At 39.9% G+C, this 22,434-nt stretch overlaps 1 protein-coding gene across 1 annotated transcript in view; it reads right to left on the minus strand.

Moving 5' to 3' along the window:
• The window catches only part of PIEZO2 (piezo type mechanosensitive ion channel component 2), a 330,099-nt gene that overhangs the window by 48,050 nt on the left and 259,615 nt on the right, over positions 1-22,434 (minus strand). Inside the window, 13 exon segments of the mRNA XM_023754259.1 lie at positions 483-586; positions 4,809-4,880; positions 5,894-6,015; positions 8,559-8,648; positions 10,143-10,302; positions 11,413-11,509; positions 13,884-14,127; positions 14,652-14,817; positions 15,949-16,050; positions 16,167-16,371; positions 17,075-17,275; positions 18,683-18,808; positions 19,091-19,267. Coding sequence (XP_023610027.1) covers positions 483-586; positions 4,809-4,880; positions 5,894-6,015; positions 8,559-8,648; positions 10,143-10,302; positions 11,413-11,509; positions 13,884-14,127; positions 14,652-14,817; positions 15,949-16,050; positions 16,167-16,371; positions 17,075-17,275; positions 18,683-18,808; positions 19,091-19,267 — 1,866 coding nt within the window.

Genomic DNA, 22,434 nt, shown 5'->3' on the forward strand with positions numbered 1-22,434 from the left:
TTATTGTTTCAATAACTTCTCAAATCGTTAGCAATATAAATAAAACTTACTTTCAAAAAAAGCAATATTTACATGACCATTTGTTTTCAAACAAAGCATGATCAACTATCTACATATTGAAATATAAGTCCACTCAAGTAATCCAAAGCAAGGACAGAGAAGTCTTCTTCACCTCCCACTTGCAACAGAAAAATAAAGTTCACCTAAGGAAGTTTAATGTTTTTGTTGGTAGCATTAGAAACATTTTGGATACAAGTGAATGAAGACCCGACTGGAACAGTGTTCTTGTGTAGTAGAAACTATGGCAATGTTGAGAGCAAGCAGCATTAGTTTAATGAGGAAAAAACAATTTCAGATGTAGGTCAGAAGCTCTAACACATATGAACATGGCAGAAGTCTAGGCTTTAGGCTTTTAAGCATGATCTGTCAAAAAAACCAAACAAAACTCAATTAGCAAAGAACATGATTTCCCAAATCCCATAGAAAGCTGACTTTCTTGGAGGTTCTTCGTCTTCCTTTTTTAATTCTTCCTCTTCCTCCTCTTCACTATCCGTTTCAAACAAATAATAGTCTCCACTCCTGACCACTAAGCAAAACAAAATATTTACTTACTTCTTGAAAGAGATACAAGATAATCAGGGGATTATTAATGAAATCCCCCCCCAAAGATACACATAAATTGCCCATAAAAGGACTACAGCAAGAGACATTGATAGAGAGGAAAAAAACAAGAGATGAAGAGGATTCATTCTGGGCTATGCTACGTGTTGTTGGCATGACTGAGTCTACAGAGCATGAAGGCCTTGTCTGTGCCATGTAAGAGAATTGGCCACTACTGGGTTGATCTGGTATTTTCTTCCTTCTTCATTGTAAATGTTATACAGATGTATCAGATCAACTCTGCAGCAACCAGTTTTGTTACCAAGATGACCAAAATAACTGAAAACTATTTTGCAATTCAGCAATTCTGGTCTTTTAGACAAGGCTGAAGTAAAGTGGAAGGCTTGGTGTTGTCTGAATGGGTCCAAACTGTTGTAGAAAACCAATCAGGAAGATTCAGGACCAAGAATCTGTGTCACCAATCTTCTACTTCACTTTATACTGTGCAGACCTGGCTTCCCCACACGTCACACAAGGGGCACAAATATGGCAAGACATTTGAAAGAGTTGATTTTTAAAAAAATAACACATTGCCATGAGGAAAAAATGGGTGGGCAACATTAAAAAAGAACACAACCACAATAATGCCACCACCACCACCACTCTGGCTGTTTCTACACGGAGCATGGGACAGACTAAGGCACGGCAGACATGGTCCGTACAGTTTAGTGCTGTTAGACTTCTGGTCAACCAGGAACTCCCCAGTCACTTACTGAAATCTGAGGAGACCTGTACTGAGCATAAGACACCAAGCACAAACAGTATAGATCATCCTTGCCTTGCTTAATACTTTCCCTGCAAGAACATATTGCTGTGCTAAGAGTTAGGATTAGAGAGAGCTAAAATGTCCAGAGATTTATAGGAATTTGAGGATCACATTTTTTTGTCAGTTTGATCGTTATTTTAAATTTATCAGAGAAAAGAGACCCAGCATATATATTTCTGATGCTACAAGAACTGTACCATCCTTGCAGGAAAACATTAATACTTTCAAGTTATGTTCAAGACTTCAAATGCTGAGTTTTCTTTTGGATAACATAACATGATGTGTCCAGTTATATTTTGGACTTAAACATTGCAAGGTAATGGAAAACCTTGGCTTGTTTAAAATTAGTTGCTTGAATATCACTAACATGGTCAAAAGGTAAATAATTTTGCCCATGATTTCAGACATATCTGAGGCCTCCATCCATGAAGACGCAGAGGGAATGAATTGGGCCTTATATCCTTGAACAGAAGCACTGTGATTTGTTATTTTTATTTTGAAGAAATAACCAGGCCCAGAGTACTGGGTCCAGGCCTGAGGAAATAAATGCAATATAACATAAGGTAAGAGTAAGCAAGAACAAACCAAAGTTACAGCATTACGTTTGACAGTGAGAAGACCATTAAAGTAATGCCTCAATGTAAGCTCAGAGATTTGCAGGAAAGTTACATGGACTGTACGTCACATGGTCATTTGGTAAAAACAGAGTATCAGATTGAGCATTTTACCCTCATTATAGTCTCTAAAATCAACAGTAGCTTAAATTGTATTCAATCATACCTTCTATAACTTTATCCATGAGGACACTGTGAGCCCTCAGGTAGTCATAGCATTGATTTTGTAATTTGAAAAACTACTGATTTGTATGTGAGAGGTAGAACAAACACATTACAAAAAGAAAAATGTTAAATATTTTCTATTCTTTACAAAGTGTTATTGACATAAACTAGGAAAATAACAGAGAATATTTTCTTCAGTGCTATCTGCTAATAATGAGTAGAGCTCTTACATATGCCTTTGTTAGTGCAGATAGAGATCCTTCCTCCAGCCTGTGTCCATATACGTATTACGGATGCCAATGTTATTACTGAACAACTAAGCATGAAAATAAATTTTAAAATCCCATCCTCCCAAAATGGGCCCTTTATTTCCGATATTTAAATATAAAGTGAGACTTGGCATTGATTTAGACAGAATTAAAGTGACAAGAAAACACACTACACTGAAATGGAAGGTATCATTGAACAGCAATGATGCAATCGCATGTGTGCACATAGGTATGGAAGTGGGAGGTTTGTCACCTGCATCTATGTTAAGATCTCGAATGCTGACCAATAATATGAACAACACAGCAACATTATTATACTGCCAATGGATTTACACAAGAGTATTCCAACTACACTTATTTTTATGCTTGACACCACTAAGAAATATCTACTTGGAAGCCCAGTGACTTTTAGAGAAATAGCGCTTTCAATAAAGTGCTTCCAGATCTGAATATAAGTTTTGGAGCATGTCATAGTGTATAAAATAAATCACATGTTCATTCCTTTCCTTTCCTCAAAAGCCTGTAAAGAAAATATATTTTTGTAGAGAAAAATTTAACACCATGCTCAGAATATGATTCCAACCTATGAATAGCACACATTCGTGCATTATTGCATCATAAGGTATTGTAACGAGGCACATTTAGTTTAATACCAGTCTTTAAGAACTTGATATAATGAGGGTGAAATGAATCAGAAAATCTAAAGACAATACCCTTCATAAGAAGTTCTTTAAATTATTCCCAACTTGTAAGATCATTATCAAAGACCATATCCAAATCCTTCCAAAATGCAACATTTAGATGAGAAAGGAAACACAACCATAATGATTGCAATGGGAATTTATCCCAGCTGAAAAAACAAAACACTTAGTATGACACAATTTTGAAATGGATAGGTCTCTTTAAACTCGCAAAGAACCCTTTAAAAACAGAAAGATAGGCATAGTTTACTTGTGACTTGATAGAAATGGGCACACAGTGCAATGCATTGTTAGATTATCAGCATGACTAACATGTCAATGGGCAATAAATTAGAGTCACAGAGAATTTCACCTTGAATTTTGCCTTTTGACTTGGGCAGAAAATAAAATAAAACTCTTTACAACAGATGGATTTTTTTCTGCCACAATGCTAAAATTCAATATTTGGGATTAAATTTATTTACATCCACACATACTGAGCAAATTTTGAATATTGCTTTATTAAATTGGTTTACCGATTTAAAAAAAATATTTCTAGAATCAGAGAAGCTAATACCAGTGTCTTAGGTGACACTAGGAATTAAATATGGGAAAAGATTCTGATCAATTTGATTCTCTACTGATTCTAAATATCCCACTAGTAGAGTCTCTCCAATCATCATGTGATGGAATGAGCCTTGATGATATTCCTTGTCTGATTATATTAGCTACAGTTATTAAAACACAGAACAAGACATAAAAGACTGAAGATATTATAAGTAATTTTCAAAATAATTAATAATTCCTTAATTTCTAATACATTTAAAGAGGGATGGATTCAAAGGGATCATTCCATTAAAATACCATTGGCCAATACTGGGTGATAGATAGTTCTTTTGCCAAGCAGAACAAATATAGCCACAGTGTACCATAATTACTCATTATTTTTTTATGCTCAGGAGGGAAAAGCACTAATTCCATGTGGCTATCAAGTACTGCTTTTCAAAACTGTTTTTTGACTCCTCTTAACTGGTCCTGGCTGAGCTGCAGGTGCTCTGAGGCCACACGCTGTGAGCCTTTTTAAAACTAGGGAGGAGGCAGAACTAAAAAGTAAATTAATTTTAAGTTGTTCTCATTTTTATGTTTAATAAAGTGTAAAAATTCCTCACATGCAAATAAAATCTAAGCTCTGGGAATGAGGGTAGGGGAGGCTCATTGGCATCCACGCCTAGTGTCTTACAAGAGGGTCACGAACACTGTGAACATAATGATTATCCTTAAATCAGGGTCCCAGGAGGCACAGAAACTTATTTTTATTAAGGGTTTTAAGCCATAAAACAAATACACATCAGCAGGACTCTAGACCTCAGAAGTGGATAACATAGCAGTCAATGATTCTTTCCTTTCTGAGCCCGTAAATGGTGATCAAGCTTGGCTTTCTTCAGCCAGCATGTAATCACTAATTTCTCTGGAAGATTCTGTATACAGGCTCAGAGAGTCATTCATATCTCAATTTTCCTATACTCCGACCCCCTATCAAGTCACAAGGATCAAACCATGCATGAAAACACACAGGCCATGGGGACGCCTGAATTCTGGTCAAGGATATAAGGGTTAGAACTGACGAAATTGTAAGAGGATCGAGAAAACCTACTGGAAGCATGATCAACCCAAGGCCGCCACCACTGCTTTTTTTTGCCCTTGGCTTTCTGTTTGTCTGCTTCTCCTAAAATAAAATATGTCCAAATATTAATTCTTACAAAGCGAGAAAACAAATTTTGAAAACCACGCTAAAAACAACTCAATTGTCAAAATCTAGATAAGTTGCAAAAGTACATCAGAGGTCAGGAAAAGGAACTATATGGAATCTGAAAGATTTACATGTATTAGCAATTGATTTCACAAGGTAAATACTGTGTTCTATTCACATTATGCCACATTTCCATTTTCTTTTTAGTAACAGAAAAAAAATATTTAAAAAGGTATTATCTGTCAAAAATGCATTTCACACTAATTTTTTTTGAATCAACAGAAAAAGCATCACCCAAAATTTATAGCACAATTCAGTGGCAAATAATTTGTTAAAACCATATGTTCCTATAGTCAGACATTTTTCTTGCGATTATTTGAATATATGGTTGAAAAAATATGTTTACTAGTGATTAATAGATACTATCATGCATTATTTCTTCATTCCCTCTAAATAAAAAAGCATACAAACATTTATAAGAAGACCTTTTCAAATTTGCTGGGTATAATTTAGCTATCATTAGATATCATGAATACATTTAAATATAAATATCATTAAATGATACTTTAACTACCATTATTTAGACACCACATAAAATATGCATATATACTTAGTTTTCATATAATATTCATAGAAACCAAAGATTACAGTAGATTGCATATCTGAAATATCTTCCCTAAAGGAATAAATTAAGCAAATTTATGCCCAATTCCTTCAGAAACACATCTGTGACTCAGAGGCAGGTTACATATTGATTTAAGTTGTTTTGCTGAAGAGAAGATACTTGTAAAGTCATGGATTCATTAAATGTGTACTTCATGAAACAAATAAAGGTATCCCATTCACAATGGAATTTAAACTTGTCAAGTTAAAAAATACATTGATAATATTGGCAAAATGAAAATTAACATTATTTTACAGCCCTACCCAATATCATGCTATTATTCAATATTAAAGTACTTGAGCAAGAGGGAAATGTCTCGACATACTTTCGTCATCCTCTTCAGAGAGTTTTTGGATGTCTTGGCCTTCCCCTGACTCCTGGGTCAAGCTCAGCATCCTCTCCTTACCCTTTTTGTATTTCTGTTGCCTGGCCTTAATGCGATCCATCCTGAAAGATGCAAGAGCATCAGCAATGCCAAGAACACGTCCGCAGTTATCCTATGGTCATACTTTGGGTTTACACTTTTATGTACATAGCTAAAAGCATGAACACAGTGGTCGATATTTTGGATTGTGAATGGTTTCTTATTAGAAACAAGTATCTCCATTTTTTTATATACTTACGCTAATTTTTACTACACAGATGCAAGCCTTAATAATATGACTGATAATAATTTGCTAAAGTTTGATATGTAATACTTTATGTCTACTTATACCGTGTACCATAGCTGTCTGAATGCAGCATATTAATCTATACTATAATAAAAGCCTAATATGCTAAGTGTCTGACTGTTTGACCATTTGACCAGTCACTATGACACACACTGACCATCAGGGGGCAGATGCTCCAAGTATTTGGTTAGCTTGCTGCTGGGGTCTGGCTGAACGGGACTGGGTGAGACGGGCTGGACACCCCCTGGAGCCCTCCCATGGTTCCTCCCTGGCCCTGATCATGCACCAGTGGGGTCCCTCAGCCTGACCTGTGGGGATTGGGCTAAAACCAGCTCTCCAACATCCCCCAAGGGGTCCTTGATTGAGAGAGGACTCAGGCCAGGCTGAGGGACCACACCAGTGCACGAATCTGTGCACCAGGCCTCTAGTGAAATATGAAGTCCTTTATTCTCCCAGGTTTTGCATTTTTAAATAATATCTGTCTACCTTACATGGTTGTTGTGAACATCAAATGACAAAAATATGTGAATGTGAGAACTGTTGTAAATAGCAAGTCGCTTATAAAATGTTAATAAGTATTTTGCTAGATCATATGCTTCTTCTCTATTTCAAATCTAATCTCTTATTGGTTCTGGACAAATGTATTACTGAATCTTTAATTATTGACTTAGTACCTTTATTTTGTGTGCTTATTTAGGAAGTCTATTTAGAAACTGCAATGTTGAACTCTATTTCCTAGGTCTGCCCTCCTGAAATGTTTCATTGTTTAATTCAGTTTTTTACAATTCTGGATATATTGCTCAAGAACTGGTTTAAGCACCATTTCTCCTTTGTGCAGCGAAAACATTTTCAGTTTATCTTTTGCAATGATCACTGTCTTCATTCTTTTTTATTCTGACCTTCTATCACTTAAGCAAATGAAAAAATTCAGTGAAGTGAATTACAGTAACAGGCCTCACTTATGGGGACACATTCTAAATGTGGGTCCAAATTTGTTATTTCTCTAGACCTGATTTAGGTATTTAGAAACAACATTAGCAACAGTTACACTGTATCACACTATATAGCTCATATATGTGAGTGTAAAAATAACCATGCCATGGAATACGTGTAATTTGTACTAGCAAATATTTTTGCATGGGTAAAAATGAGGTCAGAATGCAATGAACTAGTTTAAGCAAACTCAGGGAATTTTTCTCGTGTGCTGACTTCTAGGCTGTCAGCTCTTAAACTTGCCCTCCAAACGTGAAGGGCTACCGACCCTCAGAAGTTCCACTCATTGCTGGAAATCTCACTCGAAGAAAATTCTTTACAATGTGCCAAAAATAAACAAACAAACAAAACCCCATGGAATTCAAAATTCTCAAATTTCTTGGGTGAAGTCAGTCCATGACTCAACTTCTCCAGGATGCTCTGTTGGAAAAGGTCTTGAACTGAATATAGGGAAGGATGGGTTGCATTTCTAGAGCTGTCTCTAGTTAGTTGTGAATTTTAAATGATCTAATACTGTGGGTCATCGGTTTCTTCCTGAAGAGACTGGATTATATTATCTCTAAAGATCCTTCCAGAGCCAGAACTCTGCATTTATTCCCTTAACCCACAGGTGTGATGATTATTTACTCCAAGTGCCTGGCACTGTGAAGGGCGCTGTTTCATTCATTACCTTGTTCAATCTTTCTAAAAACCTCAGGGAGAATTGTCAGCCCTAATTTAAAGCAGAAAATTAAAATCCAGAGAATGTGAATGACTCACTCAAGTTATCAAAGTAAGCAACCGAACTAAGCCTTGACATTGGCCTTACCCAAGCCGGCTCCCTTTCTACCACATTGTAGCCAACTTTCTTTTTAATGACTTCCATGACCAGCCTATCAGGCACACCAGTAAATACCTGGGAAGTTGTGAATCAACTAGAGTAGTGGTTCTCAACCTTCCTAATGCCGCGACCCTTTAATACAGTTCCTCATGTTGTGGTGACCCCCAACCATAAAATTATTTTCATTGCTACTTCATAACTCTAATTTTGCTACTGTTATGAATCATAATGTAAATATCTGATATGCAGGATATATTTTCATTGTTACAAATTGAACATAATTAAAGCATAGTGATTAATCACAAAAACAACATGTAATTATATATGTGTTTTCCAATGGTCTTAGGCGACCCCTGTGAAAGGGTTGTTCGACCCCCAAAGGGGTCGTGACCCACAGGTTGGCGGTTGAGAACCGCTGTTCTAGAGAGAGAGCTGAGAGTGTCTGAATGGGATCATACCAACCAACACTACAAGGAACAGAGGAGAGGAAAATAAAGCATCCTTACTGCCTCTTCAGCTGATCCATTGACTTTTTCTCTTCCTCAATTCTTGCTTTCACAGCCTTTACAATTGTGGCCTGGAAAAGTTCAGCCCCTCTAAAGGAAAATTGGAAACAGAACAAATTAGTATTTCTAGTAATATAGAACCCCTAAAATAACTATAAGGGTTCGAAAACATTTCTTGTTGGGCTGTAGACTGGAGTTTCCTGGCCCCTTCTGAGCGGACAAACATGGTACAACCTCCCCCAGGACGGCGTGGCTGCTCACAACCTTGAGAGAAACTGAAATGGTTTGTGTTTCTTAAAACATGAAAAGCCATGCACCGCTTCAAACCTGTCCCACAGAACGTTATACCTAAGGTTACTCACCTGACCTTATTCTAGTTGTTCCACTAGGGAACACTTGCAAGAGTGAGTTCAGATTGGTTTTCTACTCAATACGTAAGGACGAGTGCAAAGTTGAATTGCAAGCCCCATCAACTGGGTTTTCAGTCTCTTGCCTCTTTGATTCTATTCTTTCTATCCTTCCCCTCCCTTCTGCTTTTTCTCACATTTCAAGCCAACTTAAGGGTCCCCATAGATCTCATCAACCTCTCTTAATATCCTCAGCTCTCTCCCATCGTCACAGGTCACAATCGCTTGGCATATGGCAATTCTGCAGATCTCAGTGGTGTGCCAGCCCTGTGCTTGGACAGGCTATCATCAGGGGTGCAGAAACGCATGGTTGGCCGACTAGCCACTGCACCACACTCTCTGGAAGCTTGTCTGCTCCCCTCCAGTGGCTATTTCACACTTCTTACCCTTTTCTCAAATCCTGAATTCTGCCAATGGCTCTTCACTCCTAGTAAACGGCCTAGCTTCCTTCTTCCCAGAGAGAACATAAGTCATGAGCAAGTATTTGCTCAGCTTCCCGCCACCTATCCTGTGGATACCCTTTCTCGGTGACAGAGAAAGAGGGGACGTTCTCCTGCCTAAGGCCGCCTGTGCTCAGGTCCCTTCCCCACCTGCAGCCTGAGGGACTCCATCCTTCCCTTTTCTCCTTCTCTTCCTGCATTTTCAACCTTCCCACTGCCACTAAAACCTGCTTATAGGCATGCAAACATTCTCAAATCTTAGAAAAAGAACCCATGTACCTCACACTTTCCTATGTACAGCCTTGCATTACTGCCCCAGGATAGTCAAAGATCTTGCATCACTGTCTCCAAGCCTTTACTTTTTAAAACATGTGCTTACTGAGGTGACACTGATTAATAAAATTCCATAGGTTTCGGGTATACAATTCTACAATACATCATCCGTATATTGTATTGTGTGTTCACCACCCCAAGTCAAGTCCTCTGCCTCCAAGCCTTTACTTTCAACCTTGGCTCACTGGTGTCTGGTTCTGATTCTCACCTGTCAAGGTCACTGATTGCGCTGTTCAGTTGGCTAGTGTCTCTGATACGGGTGCAGCAGTCTAGGGGGTCACGCACCTAGCCATCTCGATGGCATTCCTTTTAATTCTTAGTCCTCTTCCTAGTCTTTCCCCCTAAGCCTACAAGATCAGGGGCAAAAACTGAGAGAAGCGTGGAGACTAAGAAGTCTGCCCTACCTCGATGCCAGGATCTGTGAAGCTTTTATGTCCGCCACAACGTGTAGGAAGTAGTAACTCATGAAAACTCTTCTCTGCAGCAGGAGGAAGGCAAAGCATATGCTGTCCCAAATGATTCCTGCTTCCCCACTGGGTAGTTTACAGGAGGAATCAGCATCCGCTGAGGCAAAAAATTAAAATAATTAAAATTAACGTCCATTTTTTTCTGTTATTTTATAAAACCTGTGTGTGATCAGGCTTGGGAAATCACATAGACATTCTGATCCATCAATCCATCAACACACTTACGAGTTGATTTATTTACGAGCAAGGCCATGCACTTAAAGTCCAATATGAACATTGATCCATGAAGCGAACTCTTGACAACGTAAAGCGCAGGAAGGGCTCTTTGCTAAGGAAGACTCCTGAGTGTTCCTTTCTTTTAGGGAGAGAGGGACTCCTTTCCCCCCAACCCCCAACAAAGGCCATAAAGAAATAATGACTGCATGTCTCAATGCCAGAGGCAATGCTCTGGCACAAAATAAAACACCCTTTCTGGAAACGGGCTTTCGCCAGAGGTAGGCAGCACACTGGGGCCTATTAGAAGAAAGGGTCTCAACAGCACATCTGGTCCTCAGTCAAAGCAAATCCCCTGTGACTCTTCATCCTCCGCACAGTATAGCCTGGGTTAGCAGCTGCAGTGGGGGAGCGTCATGTTCAAGCTGCCCCCATTGTAGGCACCGGGGAGGACCGTGTGTGGTGTTGCCCTGGGTGCTGATGCAAGAGGCAGAGAGATGAAAATGGGACTTCTGCCTCTGTCTTGGTGGGAGTGTAACTCCAGAAAATCTGCAGCTCTTCCCACTTGTTTCCTGAGTTTGAGGTTCTGTGAACTTCCAGAGGAGAAAAGAACATGGAAGTCAGAATTACATTGATGCCCGAAGATTCTAACTGTACACAACCACAGGTTTGAGTGGGCATCTGTAACTCTTCCTAATCATAATTCAAAATGTTCAGGGAGCTACTACAGGCAACACCCAGCCTCCAGACCTGCCAGGATTTAGGATGTTTTTAGATGACAATCCACGATGTCCAGAATAGGAGCATTTCCTTGTTATGGACAATAGAGTCATAATGTACTGCAATCCTATAGCCTCCATGTACAGATCAAATTGAACTCCATTTTTATCTCTCTCTCTCTTTTTACATGTTTTGGCCCAACGTTTAAATTATAACAATACAGCTGTCCTTCCCTCTTTGTTCTTCCATTCCCAAATATGCTTCTCATACTTACGCATTTTATAGCCTTTGACTGTGCAGGCCAGGCTGAAAGCTTGGATCAACCAGCAACTATTTTTAACCAATTTTTCGATGTATCCACATGCTCCTATCTGAAAAACAAATGGAAAAGGCAAATTCTGAAATTCTGCACCCAGAAAAAAAAGCTTGATGTCTTGTGATCCTAACAGGTGCAAGAATTCATAAAGTCTCAGTGCCAATGACTGTGGGAGGTCCTGACACGTAAAATTATAGTCACCACTGGGTGGTGCTATGAATGCTTCCGGAGCACCATCATTTCCCAGGGAAAATTAGACCCAATGAGTAAAGGAAGCATCTTCAAGGTGATGTTTGCTGCACTTGGAAGCACCTCTCTTTTCAAAGAGGAAATCTTGGATTATCATAGAAACAAGCTGAACTCTGTGATCGTGAATGGGTAAGCACTGACTCTAGGACTTTGATTTTAGTCCAGTTATTTTCCTGGCCTGTCAGGTCATATGAAACCTATGCTCTTTTCCAGGACATTAATCACAAACATAAGCTGCATGATATATGGTTCTTAGAAATAGGAGCTGCCTTTTTCTTTTTTTTTTTTTGCCAATTCTCTGGGTAAAGGAATATGTTTTTTGTTGATTTGATTTTTTGTCTCATAACAATGCTTTCTTGTCATGTATTACACATGAATTATTGTAAGCCAACACATAAAAGTGATGGCTGAATTATGCAGATTTCTTGGGGACATGTGAGATAGGAGAATATAATTAGAATTTGCTCCCAAATCAGCAGTAACCCAGCATCAGTACATGCTTTTTGAATTCACATTTCAGTCCTACACAGCCATGCTTTTGTTCAGGTTCCCAAGTTGGGAATATTCTCCCTGCCTTGTCTACCTGGACACCCTTCAATCTCTCTTTCAAGTCTCTGATGGGTTCAAATGGCATCACCTCTAAGAAGCCTGTCCCCAACTTATCTAGGCAATATATGAAGTACCCCTTTTTTGTTTTATTTTCCTGAAGCCTTGTGATAATTAGCATCAAAAGATCATATAAGTATAAGAAGGTCTATCTTTCCTTTCAGAATGTGAGTTCCTTGAGGATAAAATTTGAGTGCTATATATTTTTAGCTCTTCAAGATATAAAACAGTGCCTAGCAAAAAAACAGTGCAATTTAGGTTTATAGAATGAATGTATGAACTTTGTAGACAGATTTTCCAGGAATGGTTGTAGGGATCAGCTTCTAGTAACGGATCCTTCACCATCAGATTGGCTTTAGAATGAAATGGTGTTCTCTTGTCTCTCATACCCTCTCCTATAACTCCCAATGCTACCCCAAATGTACATAAATACCGGTGCGGTAAAATTGATAAATAAAAGTCACTTTTAGTGTCAACTAGAAAATCAACATTTCAATGGATTGTAGACAAAATAAATTATTCAAACACATATTCATGGTTACACAGACTTGACTTTCCAAGACCTCCAAATACAGCAGTGGATGTGCCGTTGCCCCCTCCCTCCGTCCCTCCCTCCCTCCCCAAATCAAATGCTTTCAGAGTTAAATTGCATGCCTGGTGAGCTCATCTTTAAGTAGTTAGGAAGGGGAGAAGCAGGAAGTCATTACATCACTATTCTTCTAATGCATTATCACCTATAGCCTGGGAGTAGCAGGTACTAGGATTAACTTTAAGTTAGGGCCAACTAGAGATTTATTAACTCCTTCAGTTCATGGAAGATTATTGTTTAATATTGTTTAAGAACTTAACTGTGTCCTAAAAGATTTTATGTGACGCTGGAGTTACAAGGGGGCGGTTTGAGTTATTGATCAGGTCAGGGAGAAAGCTGTGCTCTGGAACATGGAACTTTAAGAGCAGAGTAGCCAAACTTTGAGGAAGAAAGAGGTGGTTTTTGCCTCAATCCTTTGTTGCCTTAGCTGGGCCCTGGTCAGAATGCCTGTGCTCAGAGGCAGCTGTGACACTGTGATTGCTTCTGTATCTACCCACATCTCATGTGTACATAAAACATTCATGCTTTCAATAGTCTATTTCATTTCATTCCTCTCCCACACAATGTCATAGAGAACTATGATTTTGTATTTAATAATTCTATAACTCTTTCTAGATAAGAGAGTTGCTTTTAGCCAACATAATATGACTTTAAAGGGTCATTTTGCACTATAGTAAGATGATAATAAATTAGTCCTCAGAAGAGATGGGATTTTAATTAATAAAATATGTTTTAGAGTTTATTCTGATGAATACATATTCTCTCATCATGTGACCTTGAAATGGTGGAAAAAAGAAAAAAAGATTCTGCTTAATATGGCAAAACAAAGAGTAATAAACGGTCATTTGAATTCTGAATTTGCAGCATCTCATTTGGGGCTTTTAAGAGAGCAGTGTGATGGATGATGGGTTTTTAATAACCACTGAATAGACTGTTTACTCTTACACTGAAACCACAAATGTGTTACACAGTGGGAGCCACTTACTGACAGTATGTTTTTCATCGTAATCACAAAGACGTTGTAAGCAATCAGCCAGTCCCAATAACGCAGGATGCTCTTGATAGGTTTCAATAGCAAATCACCCCCAAAGAGCAGGAAATAGAAGCAGGCCACCAAGTAACCCATGCAAAAGATGCTGATCCTTGTTGTCCCAGTGATGAAGATGATTGTGAGGACGAACCAGAAGAGGTAGCTAAAGATGATCACTTTGGACATGTCTAAGTATGATCTGGAAAATAAAACCAAACCATCAAAGGACAACAACAAAAACAAATAAAAACATTAAGTTTGGAGATTCTACTTTAATGAGGGTAAAAACCATACTATAGCCCTAGCCGGTTTGGCTCAGTAGGTAGAGCGTCAGCCTGCGGACTCAAGGGTCCCAGGTTTGATTCCGGTCAGGGGCATGTGCCTTGGTTGCGGGCGCATCCCCAGTGGGGGGTGTGCGGGAGGCAGCTGATCGATGTTTCTAGCTCTCTGTCTCTCTCCCTTCCTCTCTGTGAAAAGTCAATAAAATATATTTAAAAAAAAATCATACTATATATTTGACTCAGAGGTTCAGCTTTAGCTACTGAAACCCTCTGTCCCATGTTTATTAGTTTTATGTGTACAAGCACCTCTCAGTGTCCAAGCACCTCTCAGTGTCCCAAGAATGGCAGAGAGAGAGAAAGAGAGAGAAAAGGAAGTAGAGGTATATACTTGAATTGAAGGGCACGCACCAAAGTGGCTTTGAAATGATGCAGCTGTCGTTACCTGCAGTGAATGAAATCTGGGACTGGGTTATATTGGCTGAAGGAGGCCGCATCAAGGCTCATGCAAATCTCCACATTGTCCCCCGCCATGATTCGCACTGCAGCCTTATTTTCATCCTCAAAAATCTGCCATTGTAAGGAGGCACACAGAAGCAGCATGAAGTCATCTGGCAAGACAGAGGTAAGATCATTAAACCTGGGTTTACAGATGCAGGTCCCAGACCCCATACAGCATGAGCTGCTCCTTAACTCTCAAGGGGGCTGTGTTCCTAAACTGGATTCCAATGTTGGGGCCAAATCCCACCTTCCTTACCGTGGGGGTTGCAAGAGGAAACACAGACATTCCAGGGGCATGAAGTGGGAGAGCCCTAGGATTGTGTCTGCACGTTGGTGAGTGAAAGTGTCAGGTGCCAATTACTGGTCTTCAAGACTCTCTTTATTTGCGCTTACCTCCCACCAATGTTTTGAGGCGGCCATTTGAGCATTTTCCCCATCTTAATCTTTTTACATGTGGTAGAAGCAGACATCTCTGATTTTCTCTATCATTTCCATTCCCCTTTACATTTGTGATCAAAGACTCTTCCCAGAGCACATACTGCAGTGAAGGCTGGGTGACCGCAGTTGACAATTATGGGTCCATTCCTGAGAGTGGAGACATCTGATGGAGCGGTCCTGGTGGCCAACAGCCCAAAACAGACCCTCACTCCAGCCGGGCAGGCAGCCTCCAGCCTAAGTTGACTTGTTCTTTCAATTAAATCTGCATGTGTTTAGGCAGCTAAGTTGCTCTTTGGTTTTCCACTGGATCCAGCACTCCCTGGGCAGGAGTGGATAACCTTGACCTTTGGATGATCAGTCTGCTCAGGAGCCTGGGCGTTTTGAGTAGCACCTTCCTGGCTACCACAGTCTTATCTTCAGATTTGGTTTGTGGTGTTATCTTCAGATTTGGTTTGTGGTGGCAGCTAGAAAAACGGATTCACAAAATCCAAGGCCTCCTTCCTCACTCTACCTTCTAAAAGGTGGGTGTGCAGGGGCGTGTGTTGGGGGGCAGAGTGTGTGTGTTGGGAGATAAGTTATGAAAGTGAATATGGTATTTCAATGTTTATTAATTTTGCAAATGCTTAATAGGGCAAGTAGAAGCCATTAATGACCTGTGATATTAATGCATCAAGACAAGCCTTTTACATGATTATAAAGAGTAGTGGAAGAAGCAAAGGCACTAATGTCTAATGCATGAAGATGGGTTAGCAAACATAAAACCAAATACCAGTGCTCGGTGGCCCCAAGGCTGCAACACTTACAGACGAGAAACACGGGGTTGGGCCGCACAATGAAGTCTGGGAAGTACAGCCACTTTATGATGTTGTCATTGAAGTTGGCACCCTTGAATCTCCATGGGTAATCTGCAGGGAGGGAGGTGGTGAGGAGCAAAATCAATAAGCTTCTTTGCTGCCCTTTGCCCACTGTGCCCAAGGTAAGGGTGGATCATAAGAGCAGCTGCTCCTGGGAGGCCACACACCTCTGCAGGGCGCAGGGGGGATGCCGATGCAGATGAAGTACTGGAACGTGATGATGCACGCCAGGAAGCAGCAGTACTTGGGCCAGATCTCCGCGATGGCTTTTCTTCTGCGTCGATATAAGACAGCGATCAGCCAGCAGGCGTGAATCATGGCATAGAAATCCATTCGCTGACCGATTACATTGACTGACAGTAGGAAACAGGTCTGCGTAAGGAAAAAAGAGGAAAAAAAATTGGATTTAGACAGGGAAGGGAAGTGGTGTCAGCCATCAGCCCTTTGCAGGGGCAGAGACCTGCCTTCCGGAGGTAGGTTTCTCTGCACGTGTTCACCAGGTCTTTTCTTGTTACGTCTTTAAGGGTGAAGACGGAGATGCTGTACAGATTAGACACAGGTACTCTACAGATTACTTCCGAGGGAAACACTGAGTACTTCCCTAGTTACAGGAACCACTTCCACCATGAAGAGAACTACAGCTATGATCTCTTCATGAAAGTCACTGTTTCAAATTCATTCTACTGAGGAACAGGCACTACCACAGCCATTTCAGGTCAAATGGTTCATTTTGGCTAAGGTTACATTTCCAAATTCAGGAAACAGAAAAAAAATTACAGCATTTTCGGTTTATAAGGAACCAGTTACAATGACAAGTGACGGGCATCCATGTGTCTGTAGGGCGACAGAGACCCAGAGAGGCAGAGTTCCCTGTTGCAAGGGGGCCATTGGCACATGGTGTTGGAAAACTTTCAGCCAGGCCAGGTAAGTCCTTCAGTAGCATCTTCTCCTGCTGATCCCGGGGATCAGTAATCATGGCCTGGAGGTGCAGGACGAAACTCCTGTGGCCAACTGGCCAAAAGCAGCTATTGGGATTGTCATGGAAAATAGAAAACACACCCGCAAGGAAACTCACCTCCAGACCAAACTTGTAGAAGAAGTAATTTATGAAATATTTGGCACAATTAATAATTCCATCATCCAGATGGTGTCTTGTGATGTCATGAAAGATGGTTTTGGATACAGGGGCTGTGAGGTTGTTTCGCCCCCGGTAGTACTCCTGATGGCGGTAAACTGTGACCTCAAAGGCCAGAATGGCCAGCATCAGCAGATTATTCTACAAAGCAAGAAAACACAGCTGTGTTAAGCCAAAGGCGTTGTGATTTGGTAATTTTAAACAATCCTCATAATAAGTAATTTGATTCCATTTTTGATGTTTAATAGTAATGCTTTATAAAATCCCATCTCTATAATACGTAGTCTTGAATTCAAAGTTCATTTTCCCTGCTTTCTGGTAACAAGGTGGAGTTATCTCCATTATGCAAATCAGGCTGATTTACATTATCATATGATCTAGAATCTCTAGACAAAAGCCTGTTCCTGGAAAAGTACAAACCTGTACCAGGAAGCAGTGTCCAATTATCTTGGGAGGGTGGTCCAACTTTATTGGCACCAGAAGTGCCACACACTTCTACAGTGTTCTATAAGGATATCCTGGGAAACACACTAAGCTGGAGGAGTGGGATAAGCATAGAGGGGACATTTTTTAACGCCTCTGAAATCTGGCTAGAGAGAGCAGTGTTGAGAAACATGAGGATAAAATAGTTGAGAAACATGAGGATAAATAGTACATAATATAGTGATAATAATAATAATAAAGTAGTTCACATCTATGGAACTATATGTGCCAGATACTATTCTAAGCACTCCTTTCAAATATCAATTTGTTTTACCCATAAAACAGCATATTACATGACAGATATGGTCAATAGTATTTATAAACATTACAAATATCTGCCATATGATATCTGCCAGAGTCAAAGAGAAATTGGATCCTTGGTATATTTTAAAATTCCAGGTGTTGCATATAAATGTTTCATTTTTAAGTACCTTCTCAGCATAATGTTACTAAGATTACTCAGATTATCCATCAAAGTATAATGTGAAAAAATATGAAGTATATTGCTTTCATTACATTTCTTACAACTGCTTGCAAAGTTCCTTTTTCAAAAATATGCTCTTTATTTGATTACCTCTAAATGTAATATATACCCTTTATTAAAAACTGTAGAGAAACAGAATTTGAACAGCAAAAAATTCTTGTAATGCTATACCTACTTCTCAGAAATAATCATTGCTGACCATTTGCTATATTTTACTCATCTTTTTCTTTGTGTCCAAAAGAGAGTATACTATGTATGGTGCTCTAAAATTTTTTAAAACATAATAGATTTTGGACATCTTTTAATGTCTGACATTAACAGTCTCCCTCAGTCCTTTAGGGTTCTATAATGTTCCAGCGACTATATCTATCACACTTTATTCAATTAATCACAAACTACTTGATAAATTCCTTTTCAGCACAATACGATACTGATTTTAATATTGAGTCATTTTTCTAGAAGGCGATCCTAAATGCCACATAAGATGAGGTTCCTATCGTTGTGATATTAGGGGTTTCAAGGGAAAGGATTCTAGAACATAACTACACAGAGGCACCAACTCAGCACAACGAAGCCTTTACCCTCAGGTAGACGAGCAACGGCGAAGACTTCCTCAGGCCCACCCACTCTGTTGGATCCACAGGAGCGCTGTAGAGTAGAGACTTGTTCAACTGGTTGAGGGGTATGTCTGTTTCATTCTCATTTGGCTGAAAAGAAGAGAAAAGGAATTGGCTCCACAGATTAGGAGAGTTCAGGTTATTCTCCTTCAGTTTTGAGCATAAGAACATGAGGGAAATGGAAGGGAAAGACCCATTTGAAAGGGAAATCTCATCAGGAATAGAGCCTTGGGCCCAGCATTCTAGGCCAGAATGTATCCAACCTGCTGAGGTGATTTAATGGCCAGACAGAATGTGCTTGGGGATGTAGGTTCCCCAATATCCACCTTGTTTCCCTAAAGGCCAAAAAGATTCCCCGTCTTTGAGGCTCACCAAGGAACAGTTAACAGAAAAAGTCTCAGGCTTAATGGTTTGCAGCTGGTACAACATTTTGCAGACGATGATCACACACGTCCAGACAGTGCAGACACTTGAAGCCAGACGGCGTAGCTTGGTGTATGGCAGAGCAAAAGCCCAAGAAATCAAAAATACATAGTTGAACACAGACACCTGAAAACATAAAATCAGAAATGGGGACAAAAATACATAACATGGCATAACATCCACAAAACATGGCAATTTGATTTATTCAGTTCGGCTCAGTTCAACAGAAGTTGATTGAGTTCTGAGCATGTGTAAGGCATTGCCCTAGATGCTCAGATATATGTCTTGTATGGCAGACAGATATATAACCAGATGATGTCAATATAACGTAGCAGTAATAAACTATAGATGCAAACAGGCTCCTGTGAGAATACCCAGAAGGGGACCCTGGCCCCATCTGGAGCTTCAGGAAGCATTTCCTGGAAAGAATGATGCTGAGCTGATCCTTGAGGGGTGCATAAAGTCAGCCAGGCCAAGAAAAGTGAGAAGTGCATTCAAGATAAAGAGTGTTTGAGCATAAAGGAGTGTGGTGGCAATAGGTGGCCATAAACAAATGGGAGTTCCAGAGTTGAAAGCAATGAACTTCAGTATGAGACTGGAGATGTGGCTGAGAGCTACGTTTTGACAGACCCTTTTAAAACTATGCTGTGGCCCATGAACACCTTGTGTAGAAAATAGTGAGTCTGAAGGGCTCTACGCAGGGAAACCTTTGGAAAGATTAGCATTTTATTTAGATCCATGTAACTGAAGGACAGAGGTGCATCAATGGGGTTAGACCAGAGGAAAGGAAACCATTCACATGCACTATAATAGGCCAGGAGAACAATGACAAGGGTCCAAACTCAGACAGTGGAGCAGAGATAGGGAGGACTCATGGATTTGAGATGGGAAGTGAAATCAGTGAGATTTAATGATTGATTGGCTTGGAGGTGGGGTGCTGGTAGGTCAGGGAGAAAGTGTAAGGAGTGCCTCCCAGTTTTCTGGCTTGATAGAATAACAGTGCCACTACTGAGATAGATCTGAAGTGAGGGGCAGGTGTAAAGAGGAAAGGCAAGGCCCTGGCAGGGTATCTCAGTTGGTTAAGGCATCATCCTGATATGCCAATGTCTAGGTCAGGGGACATACAAGAGTCAACCAATAAATACATAAATAAGTGAAACAACAAATCAATGTCTCTCTCTCTCTCTCTCTCTCTCTCTCTCTCTCTCTCTCTCTCTCTCCCCTTCCTCACACTCTCTAAAAATCAATAAATATATTTCTTAAAAAGAGGGAAGACAATGACTTCAACTTGGTTTAAGACTGTATTTGTTGATTAGGTGAGATATGCACTCATGTCTAACAGTTCTCCATAGCTAATCATTCACTGAATGGTATAGAAGCACTACCATCTTATTCAGCCATGGAAAATGCTTATTTATTCTGGGTACTATTAGAATAATATCTGAATATTATTAAAATAATTTCCTAGGAATATTTAATATTACCAGGTAAAAATAACTGCATGCAGCCAATTGACAAACTTGAACATGTACTACAAGTGCTAAGTGCTATGGGCTATGAGGTATGATTCCTGTTTGGCTCACAAATCTAGACAGCAAGAAACACGGAGACTCCAGGGCAGTATTAAGTCTGCAGTTTGTAACGTACTACTCTACTTAAATACTAGACACTGTCCAGAGCAAGGAACTGCTTAAAATTAAGTGCTGAAATCTTAGGGTAGTAAGAGCTGCCTTACAGAGTTAATTGAGGATGAAAGAAATATTGTATGTAGAAGTGCCCTGTAAATGTAAAGCATTCACCAACAAAATAAATGTTAGCATTTAACAAAATATTTTGACTAGCTAGGTGACTCCTCCTCCTCAGTTATCAGCAAGTGGTATGTTAAAAAGTAAGTCCTAGTAAGGATATTATAAAATTAAGTCTCTTTGTTATTTTTTATTATGTATTTAAGGCATTAAGTATAAAAATAGTACAATAAAATTTTAGAGGAAAAAGAGAAGAAAAAATATTATCTTTTATTAAGTCCTAACTAGGTTCAAGGTAATATATCCTGTGTGGATCCCTGTCTTCAAGAAACACATGGGGTATGCAAACGAGAACTAGATAAACAGCCTATGACAACATGACAAGAAGAAGGGTGCACACGGCTGATCATTTAGCCCAGCATTGGGAAAAATTGCCCAGAGGACCTGAGGTCAAACAGGAGTTAGCTTGGCAGAGGAATCGCTGGCCCAAGGCCTTACAGGCAAGAGAAAGCATGGGGTGGACATTTTCAGAGAAGCACATAGTTTACCACGAGAGCCATGTGATCTGAGTCCATTGTAGAGGACTTTGAAATTTACCAGGCAGATTGGGTGTCTAGGAAAGGAAATGGCGAAGTGGTGTAGGACCAGATCAATGTTATATCATGCTATTGGGAGAATGACAGAGAGCAGTTGAAAGTTTTCAAGTAGAAGATTAACATGATCATGCTGAAAAGATTATTCTGACTGCGTGACAGAATACGTATTAGGAGGAAGGATTAGAGCAGAACTGGTAATATGTTAGAGCAATTGAAAAAGGGGACCGATATGGATAGAGGCAATGAGCTCCGTGTTGGAGATATTCAGTAAAGGTGCTTTGGGGACAGGTGAGAGTGAGGTCATGTTCAGTTGTCACCTGGGGATATGAGAATGGAGTTCAAAGAGGGTCCTGGTTGAAGACACAGACTTACAACTCATTGCATGTAGATGGCAGGTGAATCATAGGAGCTCACCCACAGAAAGTCTAGAACCAGAAAAGGGGTGTGCAAATAGAACCTGAAAAACCCTAAGAGAGAGGCAGGAAGAGAAGGGCCAAAGCCGTGGGGAGAGACTGGGGATGTGTGCTGACTTAGAAAGCAAGAGAAGAGACAGTTTCAAGGATGAGAAAATGATCATTAATATCCAATGTCACAGACAATCAAGTGAAATGAGGACTGAGCAGACTCAGTGGTTGATGGTGGTCTCATCACTTCCTTGGTGATAGGGATCTCATGGAATGCACAGTAAAAAAAAGAAAGACAAATAGCTGGACCCCCACTAATACCCAACAAGTCAGAATTCCTAGACAGTAGGAAACAGGTCTGCATAAGGATTAGACACAGGTACTGTGGGGGGAAAGGCTAAATGTGGCCCTGATAATCCTATAGAATAAATGTCCAGGTGATTTTCATTATCAAAGAATTTTGGACAGTAATTTTATTCCATAATGTCTTCCTAACAAAACACTTTTACACAAGTTATCATTTTATCTGAACATAAACTTATGAAGCT

This window comes from Myotis lucifugus, unplaced genomic scaffold (genome assembly GCF_000147115.1).
Source record: "Myotis lucifugus unplaced genomic scaffold, Myoluc2.0 scaffold_58, whole genome shotgun sequence".
Taxonomy (NCBI): domain Eukaryota; kingdom Metazoa; phylum Chordata; class Mammalia; order Chiroptera; family Vespertilionidae; genus Myotis; species Myotis lucifugus.